The sequence below is a fragment of the Phalacrocorax aristotelis genome, chromosome Z (genome assembly GCF_949628215.1).
Source record: "Phalacrocorax aristotelis chromosome Z, bGulAri2.1, whole genome shotgun sequence".
Taxonomy (NCBI): domain Eukaryota; kingdom Metazoa; phylum Chordata; class Aves; order Suliformes; family Phalacrocoracidae; genus Phalacrocorax; species Phalacrocorax aristotelis.
This window is the reverse complement of record NC_134311.1, coordinates 4,559,659-4,570,921: the sequence shown is the minus strand read 5'-3', so window position 1 is coordinate 4,570,921 and position 11,263 is coordinate 4,559,659. Positions and strand designations below refer to the sequence as shown.

General features: G+C 37.3%; 1 protein-coding gene across 28 annotated transcripts in view; it reads right to left on the bottom strand.

Annotated features, from left to right (window-relative positions):
- Positions 1-215: 215 nt before the first annotated feature.
- Positions 216-11,263, bottom strand: part of MEF2C (myocyte enhancer factor 2C) — a 140,135-nt gene continuing 129,087 nt past the window's right edge. For 15 of the 28 annotated variants that reach the window (XM_075079414.1, XM_075079425.1, XM_075079421.1 and 12 more), the window contains 2 exons: positions 11,126-11,261; positions 216-4,203 (listed from right to left, as the gene is read on the bottom strand). In XM_075079414.1, coding sequence (XP_074935515.1) covers positions 3,882-4,203; positions 11,126-11,261 — 458 coding nt within the window. In that variant the 3' untranslated portion in view covers positions 216-3,881. Of the gene's footprint in view, positions 4,204-6,682; positions 9,518-11,125; positions 11,262-11,263 lie in introns of those variants that run through there. The other 13 variants (XM_075079429.1, XM_075079436.1, XM_075079433.1 and 10 more) reach the window with 2 other exon arrangements.

Genomic DNA, 11,263 nt, shown 5'->3' with positions numbered 1-11,263 from the left:
TTGATGCAGAAGGTCTGTGGCTCAAAGCTTGGATTGCTCCACATCTTTGGTTAAAATATATTAACAAAAGCCTTTTATTACATCTACAGTCTGAAGCATTCTAACAGACACCAATGTTCCATCAGTCCTTCAAGAGACCTGTAGTGGCAGGAAATTAATGCCATATAACTGACGACATCACAGCAGATGGCACAAACAGGAACAGATGAAGTATGCCATGTTTAGGCAACAGCCTTTATTGAGGTTTCAAGTGGCTTTTAAAAAATTACAAAGCATTTACCTTCAAGGCGAAGGAAGAAGGAAAACAAAACAGCTCCGTTAGGACTATAGATAAAAGAGGGTATATAGGATAACACATACAATACAAAAGGGTTGACATCCTTGAAAACAGTCTATGAGTTCTTTTATTCTTACGCTAGCTTTACCTGAAAAAGATCTGAGGACAACAGATATTTTTATATTATTCATTAAAAACTGCTAAATTCCTCTTCTGGGAAAAATATAAGCCATTTTGTTATAAAACACAACTTTTGAAAAACACTGAAATGACAAAAGCTTTACTGCAAATGGCTCAATGCATACAATATACAGGTTGTGCAGATAGGGTATATCATATAATTGTCACCAGCAATTAAACACTAACTGACAACACCTTTTAATAGAGGTTAGCTTAGCTATAACAATACTTGCAGATGTCTAGAATGCCACTTCAGGTGTTTGAACTTACAATTAAGAATGTTGCCTAAAACATTATATAGCATGGGTTAAGGTAAAGTAAATGTTAATACTCTTTCAGGGCTCTGCCCCAAACTCCTTAAATACAAAGGAATCACACAATAAACCCAAATTAGCTTTGCAAATACAATAAATGGTAAGGTACAGATAAAGGAACAAGAAAGGTAGACAGTTATAGTTTACAGAAAGTGACTTCACAATCAAAGTTGTGCTTCTTATCATTAGATCAGTTTGCAAATATGCATTATCCCCCACAATTTTGCCAGTATAAGTTAGTTGCCCTCTGCAGCAGGAACAGGAGGGATGACTGGCATTTATTTTCACGTGATTCTGTTCTACTTGTGTTTATACAAAAATCACTGTCAGAGTTAATATAAATTGCCCAGGCAATACTTTTCACGCTACTTTCTGCTTAGTTACTTGCAGTAATATATTACACTGCATCTTCGTTAAATACGATATCTTTCCTTTTTCATGCGTTGCTGAGGCAAATCGCAAGGTAAACTATTAATATGGCTATTCTTCATATATCAATAGACCAAATCCCCTTCCCCACTGACAAGTTTCTACTACAATACTGATAAAGTTGTATTTTTTCTTGAAATGACAAGGTACATTTGTGATATATTTGCATATTTTTGACACACCAAAGTTTAAAATTCTCAGAAGAGAATATGAGTATAGGTTCATCTGAAGGTGAAGAGAGTGGTTTCAAAAACAGGTTTTTTTGTGTTTTAAAATTAATTATGGGCCCCATTTTACCTTTTTTTTTTTGTTTTGGTTTTTTTTTGTGTTTTTTTTTGGTTGGTTTTTTGATTTTTTTTTTAAACATGCGTATCTTTTTCTTTACCCTGCAGATTGCTACACAAGATAAGATGGATGCACTAGTAGCACAGTATTCTGCTTAAAGAGTTTCCAGATTATGCACTAGTCCCTGCACGGCTGAGAGTGCCTGTAAGGCAGGCTTCTATAAAGTCATGATAAGTGAAAAGCGTATGTCCTAATGCACACTGTAGTCTGTTCATCATTCTCTTCTACAGAGAGGTACACTCTGTCACTGAGCAGTGCACAGCAACTGCACGTATAGGTGGGAAATAGAGTGTGGATTTCCCTTAATAAAATGTTCTGTGTTATGTTTAACTGTCCACGCTATATCCTTCATCATAGTGTCAGTGTAGGTAGGCGAGAGTTGGAAGGACTCTTGGAAAAAGGAGAAATATTACAGTTTCACTATGGCACTAACATTTTGCTTAATACTTTTTCCCTTCAACAGAAAGGTTAAACTCAAACATTTGAATACACCATTTTCTTCGCATAAACAAGAGGGAGAAAGAGGGACTTAAAGAAATGATACATTCCCCCTGGTCAAGCTATTTTAGTCAAAGGAACAACATGAGGCAGGAGGAGATGTGGATGCCATATGCTGAAGCGAATCTCGCGAGGGTGCAAGCACACAGGGAGCGTTGTTCCACAACGTGCCCACTGTGAGATGACGTGACCGCAGCGGTCCTTGAGAACCAGGGACCTGATGGCCAACATTGGCTGTGTAAGATCAGTCGACTTCTGGATGGTCCTTTAATTGATGATGTCTCTAAGAGTTTTAAATCTGTGAGAGAGGGGAGCAATCTTTGTAAAAGAGGCATGTTCATGCCGATCCCTCCCTTTAACTCTCCCTACTGCTTCTGCAGATATTCACCTGCGCTCACGTAACTGACAGCCGTTAGAGCTGTACATCCAATTCTGACAGGCAGAATACCAGCTTCATTAATGAGAAAGGGCCAAGGTATGCCACTTTGTCATTTAACCCATGGAAAACTACAAGATACGCAGGACGTTAAGTAATAGAAGGGCCCTTAACTTGTTACAATGCACAAAACAGCATGAAAGAACTAATCAGTATATACAATGGATCGCAGTTCACCCAACTGATTGTAAAATGCTGTATTAAAATGATTTAAGTTGTTACACCATGGGTAAATTCTAACTTTTTACAGATCAGTCTTTCAACGGCTGACTTCGATCTGTAAAATGTATACCCAGTAAAAGAAAACTGAAAGAAAATAGTTAAATGTGCAACTGCACAAATATAATTCCCCACTATTAAGATAACAAAACCTTTTGCTATTACCATAATTATTATATATATTAGAAAGCTATACACAAGCATGTTAATTTCACAGATTTTTTTAAAAGATTCTTAATATTTTATATAATTAGAAATACACATTTCAAAAACAAAACTTCTGCAAAGAGAAAACAGTTATCTTGGTTAGCAAAGCATGGAGTTCTTCATGGCTTAGGGTAGTGCTTTCTATACAAAAAGTCCTTTCTGTTTGTTTCTCCAGGACTGTTTAAAAGATTAGCGAAGCTATCGAGGAAAAAAGAACACATTTTGGCTTAAGGAAACTACAAAAGCCACAAATGCTTTGCAAACTCTGTCTTACTTTTTAATATGAAAATAAGCAAAATGTAATGTACATATTTTTATATTTTTTTTATTTAATAAGTGATGCAGACCCAGAATTTTTAAAATTAAATATGTTAGCCCTCGAACTCAACATTTTTACAAGTATGGTCCTCTTTAAACGTTTTGATCCTTTTTAACTGAGCGCCATACTCTAATGATATGCCTGCGTGTTTGTGAGCATTTTCGGTATGTCAGGTGACCCAGTCTCTTTCTAGCATCAATTCATGGCCACCCAACCGCTGGGTCTGTCAAAACATCTGTACATTTTCTATATGTTGCATAACAGCTGCTTTCTCTCTCAGTAAAGATCTGCCATTTCTGGCAAATGTTTTCCTTTTGTCTATTTACATGTAAATAACGTTGAACCTGCAACATGACACTATCTATTGTAACATACATTTTGCAAGGGAGCACAACAGTGAAAAGAAGTTAGCCTTAAAATCTATTTTGTACAAGTGTTCTGTTGTACAACTCAAGTGCTAAGCTTATCTCAGCATTTCTGTTTATCCTTATACTGTATCACTGAGGCAATTTAAAAGTACTTTTACAAAACAGAGTACCTGACTTTTTTTTTTTTTTCCACACACGGCACATATAATGCATATCGACCCCCCCTCCCCCATTAAGGTATAGCACACACACACTGCAAGAAAAAAAAAACTAATAGGTAATAATGTTATCATGTCGCCCATCCTTCAGAGAGCCGCATGCGCTTGACAGAGGGGCTTTCCCTTTCGTCCGGCGAAGGTCTGGTGAGTCCAATGGGGGAGTGGAATTCGTTCCGGTGATCTTCTCGGTCACTTCCATCGTAGGAACTGCTACAGCTGCTCAAACTGTCAACAGGAGATCTCCCCGCCTCATGGCGCGTGTGCTGTGGGTATCTCGAGGGTGTGGTGGTACGGTCTCTAGGAGGAGAAACAGGTTCTGACTTGATGTTGAGGCTTTGAGTAGAAGGCAGGGAGAGATTTGTACTCTGAGATAAATGAGTGCTAGTGCAAGCTCTGTAGGAGGAAAGGAAACCCAGTTACAGACGGAGGAGGCATGGAGCCCCCAGATATGCACAAACACTCACACGAAACACCAGTGTAAAGGCTCGCGCAAGACCAGTGCATGCAGAGAGCATGAGGACTGTTTTCTGGGCAGGATTCACAAATTCAAAGAGATGAAAGCATCACAACAAACACGGTTGGCTTGAGTGGGACACGCCCTCAGTTTGAAAGGAGGTCTCGCTTTCAGTCTCTCTCTCTCCTCTTTTTGACTCAAATGTCACAAATTTTGGAAGGCGAGCCTTTGCACTGTTGGAACCACCTGCAGGTTTCTTTACAACTACTGCTTGTGTGTGTCTATGCACCGGCCGAGACAGGGGAGGCACGGACTTTCTGCTGGGATTAGTCCAATTAGTTTGAATGCACCCAACTCTTTTTATCGCTGTTCACTTTGACATGCGACTTCAGGTGCAAAACAGAAACAAAAACTTGGGCCAGGTACATTTTATACTTTTCAGAATCGGGCTGACATGAATGGTCCTAGGATTGACATTGATAAAATACCACAGGCAGGCAAGGGTTCAGGTGTGATTTTATGGTTTAAATCTACAAATTCGTAACTCAGACCAGGATGCTTTTGAATAAACTACCACAGAACAGCTGAAGAGTAGTGGAAGATGTCAGAGGATTGTACTGTTTGCCTGTAGGACAGCCCGGCTCAGAGGACGGTCCTAGCATCAGGAGAAACCGCTATGCTAGAACTTTTTCAAAGGCAATCAATATAACTATTCTAAGTTCATTTTCCTTCTGTGCATTTTTGTGGGCAGGTAGTGGCAGGGAGGAGAGTGAATACTGAGAATGCACTTTATGGGAGAAATGAGATCACTTGCATCTGCAGGATGTTTTGTACAAAAGCACCACCTCCTGGTAAAACCTGGCTTTTCTCGTCATTAGTAAAACAGAGTTCTCAACATGCAGTTTGCATTACGTTCCAGTTCGGGGACGATTTCCTAGGCTGAAGTTAGTGTCTAACCCCAGAGACACAAATTCAAGGTTTCTGCTCGTGAGTATTTATACAGGGTGAGACTGAAGGCAGTAGGGGCAACAGACCACTTGGCCTCATAAGATTTTAAACCCAAAGGGATATGCGGGCATTTTTACTGCAAGCAAAATAAATATTGGTATTTGGAAGTAATTTTTAAGCATGTAGAAGAAACAATTAAGTTTAGATGTGATCTTTTCATTTACTGAAATATTCCGCTTTTCCCGATAGCTCGTCAACCGGGAGTTGAGATTTACATAAGCAACATTTACTGCACTGATGAAAGACAAAATGTTGTTTTCTTTTCTTCTGACAGTTTTAACTATATGGCTTCCATACTGAGTGATATCAGCTGCTTTTATCAGGAATTATTGCAATCTTTAATAATGAATGGATCTTGCTACAAAACAAAGAAAACAGGATGTTCTACCTCCAACTGCTTTTATCTACCCTTCATTCCTATACAGATGAATGTGCCAAATTTGCAGCGATCCCTTTCGTAAGTCACAGAGTTTGTGAGTAATAGCCCTCTCAGCAGCAAATGTAGGCCTTTTTTTGTTTGTTTGTTTTGCAAAGAGGTCATTTTCTTTGCTTTTGTCACTATTAAATTAATACATATAAGAAACTGTAAATATCAGGCTTCATAAATCCAATGCAGTGAATTATTCCACTCTTTTCCCGAAAACTTGTTGAAAAGAATCCAACAGGAATCAAAAACACCTTCTTTTTTTTTTTCCCCTTTTTGCTTTTCATTTCCAGTGACTTTATTTTTCAGTTGCTTAGGAGATGCTAGGACTTCACCTGGGAAAACAGGCTGCGAGTTTAGCATGTATGGTAAGATTACATATTATTTTAGATGCCAGGCTTATAGCTAAACCTGAAAGTCCTGTAATAAAGGATGGTGGAGCCTGGGGATTTGATTTGGAAGTGTTTGATATGAGCAGATGACGTGTCACTTTGCGAAGCTGGGGACAGCTAAAAAACCCATGCTAGTTAAAAACAACCATATTCAGTCAAATTTGTTCACATGGAACATACTTGTCTGATGCGTGACAGCCCCCAGAGGAACAAATCCGGAGGGATAAGCTACACTTTCAATGAAATAGATCTAGTATTGCTATACTGGAATGTTGTTTTCTTACTACTGTTTCAGAAATGAGTATGAGAATGCACCTCTATAGACTCTTCTTTAGATTCCTGTGATTCATCAGCAGGGTTATGTAAATACCTGGCATACAAAATTTGAGGCAGTTTTAAAAATGCTACAGTTGATCTGCATTTTGAACACTTTTTTGTAAATTGAAAAAATGTTAAGTCATTTTGGCAGGTCAGGACTAAATTTCTGAGGTTTAAAACAATATAAATAAATTAAGGCCATCATTCTGAGTATTTTTTTTTTATTTTAAAATATAGTCTTTTTCTGATACAACTATTTCTGAATTTTAATGTCTATTTTTTTTTGGTGACTATAATTTGCACTATTTAATGAAAAGTTCCTGAAACCTTTTTACAAGGACCTAAGGTAAGCTAAAATTACATGGGAAACCTACTGTTATACATAGATGTGAAAGGTGAAATAGTACAGAGGTGCAGTCTTTAGACCCATATTCTAAACAGAGGATTGAACTCTATTTAGAATAGAAGCTGTATTATAAAAAATGAGAATTCTGTCTGCTACAAAATGAGATCTTTTCATGTTTGTGTGTGTGTGGATGTAGAAACAGCTGTTTGTATCTATATGTATTAATGTATATTTTACACTTTTCATATAATTATGAAATTTTGGTGCAGGCACGCCCTATTTTCATGATTTGAAACCTACACTAAGTTCACTGGAAAACAAACAGAGAAAATAAAGCAAATGACTTCAAAGGACTGTGTATAATTCTAAGCACTCAGTAAGTGCCATACAGTCCAATCATCTTTTTCCATATACTGTAGGAAAACATTTCATTTTATGGGGACAATGAAGGAAATTAACGTTTTAATTCTACACAGCAGCTCCTATTGAGACCAGCATAGCGTAAATGTGATGTTTGTGTGGAATACAATAGCCACATGGGAGAAAGGCTGGTGCCCATCTGGGTTCCTATCACTGAACAACGACACAGCTCTGCTGTCTAAGAGGTGGGAAGCGAGCCCGGATGCAGTGGGCTTGCAAGCAAGCTTAGGCCTTGCTGATGCCAGTGAGATCAGTTCTGTGTGTGCCTCCATCTATCTGCATCTCCAACTGGTGTGGAAGCTCAGCATGCACAGAGAGAAGTGCAGGTCTGAGTAGGTGGTGAGTGAGGACAGGAACATGCACCAGACAGGTTTTACAGAGGGAGAAAGCGGTTTGTTGAAGGAAGAAAGAGCCTCACATACCTTTTCTCTTATGCTCACACTTGCTTCTCTAAATTAGTTTACTTCCTCCCTTCATATAATATTTTCCCCATAAAAATATATAAGAAACCGTTGAGAATTCACTGCAAAATTTAATTACGTAACTTATGTGCTAGTCTCTAACTAGGAGAATAGAGGATATTTTCAACTTGCTACTGACGCAACCTTCCTCCCTCCCTCCTGTTTTCCTTTTAGGTAAAAGCAAATTTGTTTTTTTTCACATTTTTTGATCAATGTAAAAGCAGAATAAGAATTTGTGTGTCAATATATTTTCATGATGTCTCACAAGTTAAGCTCCACACTTTAAAAACAAGTTTCTGAACAGAGAATAATATGAAACTGAATCACTAGAACATCTTATTTACAATGGTGGCATTAAAAAAAGGCTTATTCGTAAAATTATAATGCTTTTATTCAAAACAATGAAGTTGGCAGAACTGATACAAATTCAGAAAACATGATGTCACGGCATCTAAATTTTTCAGGTTAAAAAGTTTCAGTGGAGAATATTTTCCCATACCTAGCCCTGGCCATTACCTAATAAAAATTAATCATTGCTAAGTAATAAGCTTGCTGCCTAAAAGTCACAGAACAAGTCAACAATAAGCACGAATTTGGACAATTTTTTGTTCAGGTGGGTAGAAGTTTTGAGAGACTCCTTCTACATAAACAATTATCTCTACTGAAGATTCTTCAGATGAAATCCTGTTCTTAAGTTAGCACTTAGATTTTAGGAAAGCCAAAATTTCACCTGTGGATGTTAATTAAGGAAGACTCTCTCTTAGACTGGGAAATATGGATGAAAGAGAAAATTTTACATATAATGGACTTGTGGCTAAAAAATTTAGATAATTTATTTCAAAGTTTGGAATGGACTTCTCTCCTGGCCAGCAGCAATTAACTTCTGGTAGACTCTTTGGTCTGTGTTAAATAGTCAGTAACCCTCTCTGTATGGGACACTACAGCAATAATCAGACAAAATCCCAAAGTTTTGGGAGGGATGGATTTTCAGTAGAATTTGTGTGTATTTTTTCCAGATGTAGACCTAGTTAAAATACCATGAAAGTATTATTTTGCTTTTTAACCTAAAAAGTTGAAAGTCTGACTTGTTTTAATGTCCCAATCATATCAGAACAGGCTCTACATTGTCATCCTATTCACCAGGCTCAGCAAAGGCCAAAAGCCGTGCAGACAGGGAAAATGAACTGCTCCCATGTCCTCACGTATTGCACCTCAGGCCCACGGGCAACTTGGATGGTTGTTAATTGCAGTCAACATGAAGAGTTAAGTGTTAGGTTGGTAGAGATCTTCTCCAACTATCTTAAGGGTGGTTCTCATGGTGCTGCTGAAATTGTTGTGGACTTATCTGGAGCGATCTAATATGCCTAACCATATCCTACTCTAATACTAACCATATTCTTCTGTCATGCATTGAGGAAGCAGAACTGGTTTTCAGCTTTAGGCTTTGGTGAAAAACAGAACTTGCTGGAGAACCAGGATGTATCTTCCAGTAACTCTGTTTTCTCACAGGTCTTTAGAGCCTACTGTTACCAACAAATATCTCAGAGTTGCCAAATCTTTCCAGTAAATGACATCACTCAACACAGAGATTTGGGTTGTCAAACCCTTTCTGGATGTATTTTCTCAAACACCTGAGAATGACTATAATTTTGTGTGATTGTTTTAATCTTCCTGCAAATTATAGCTCAGGTTGGCATGGACTGAATATGTTCTGTATAATTTCAAGTTTTTAAAATAATCCAAAAGTTAGCACAGGTGCTTTTGCATATAGATATCAGTGACTCAAACAAATTAAAGAAAAGCTTATGATTTTCTGCAGAGTTAGAAGACTTCTCCAGAACTGTCAGTGAAGCAGCTTTCGTAGCTGAACTCATTTACAAATCACTGAAAGAATAATAATAAAAGTAGCAGCTCAGAATATATTCCACCAGCCACAGCCATTACACTTCGACATTCTGTGATATGAATTAGGAACAGATGACGATGTGTGATATATCTGAAAAGGCATGTAGTCAGTCTAGGATTTAATTTATACTTTTTTGGTTAACCAAACAGCCTTATTACATTCTTTGGTACACCACTGAAAACAATCAGCTTATTGTAAGGTTATACATTGATATCTAACGTGAGTTTTCAATTTATTTGAGACTTCATGTCTTTAGTTATGCAGTTAGCCTGAATGTTGCCCCAAAACCAGCGCAAACTCAAAAAGTAAATAGACAAAGTGTGAGAAAGGTATCAAGACTATTTCTTCTAGCACAGCAACTATTTCAGTTGTATGTTTTTATGTAATGATTATCTACGTATGCTTATTTATATAAAAATGAAGTTTAGAAATTTTTGTTTCCTCTCAAACACTTGCATAGCTGTCCTTTAACAACCCAAACTATCTGTACATGGTAAAGAAAGTATGGTAAATTACAAAAAGTGGCCAGATAAATTAGAAGGAGAATTTTGAAGTTTAATCCACATTTATAGTACTAAATAGATTTACATTATGGCAGCCATCTTGCAAAAAAATTAATGCATACGTGCAACACCTCCTTCTGAAAAAAAAAATTTACTTTTCAAATGCATGTGAATTAAATTTCTCTCATAAATATACTCCCGCTGTTTCCAGCTTCTATTTTTATAATAAAAACCTCTAAAATTCAAAAACACCTAGCCATACCTTAGGGGGTATGTGGCGTATTGGTGAATGTCTACAGTCTTTCTCAATAGAAACTGCAGATACCAGGATTTTTTAAAATCATACTCATAAAGTTCACTTCAATGAGTGAACAGGTTGCTTCTTCAAGAATGCATTAGGTGAATTCCCTGTGTGAATTTTCACACTTTTAAAAATCTTGAAATGATTCAGCAGTGTGCTCCTCCAATCTTGAATAAATGTCTCGAAATTAGCCACTAGAGGGCACGGATTCCTAGCCTCCTCTACGTAGGCAAATCACAGTGAGTTTTGTGGGCTTATGGTTCTTAGGCCTAATTATGTTATTTGCTTGTACAAAGTGTTTCCAAAGAAATGAAACGTGAATGTCAGAGCTGAGCATGAGGGAGTATGGGATTATTATATAAGATTAAGGCTTAATCTCAGGTCAAATCATTATGTCACTCTTGATTAAAAATGTTTAGAAAATTTTCAAGTTTATTGTAAATGTTTGTGCTATAGTAACTGGAAATAAAAAGCATAAATGGCAAAATACAGCAACAGCACAATGTAACTGTTTAGTTTGGTCTTTAGTAGTGAAATAAAATGCTATTTAAAGAAATGAGTAAAACATGAACAGTAGTCTTTACTATGCTAATGAAAAAATGTCATGGACACAGAATATTTCATTATAGCTACCTAGCAAATCATTAAATACGCGGTTCTAGTGTTGGGAAATGGAGATCTTAGACATAGGAAACATGTGCTGATGTGTTGTTTTGACATATTTCAGATTTGGGGAGACTGAAGTCACCATAGAACAATAAAATAAAGAAAATACTGCTTACCCCAATTGACTGAGGGCAGATGGTGGCATGTTATGTAGGTGTTGCTGTTGCCAGCCAGTCACAGAACCAAGATGAAGAGCACTGGCTGTATTAAACCCAGAGAGAGATGATATATCTGCACTACTCAGAGAATATTCT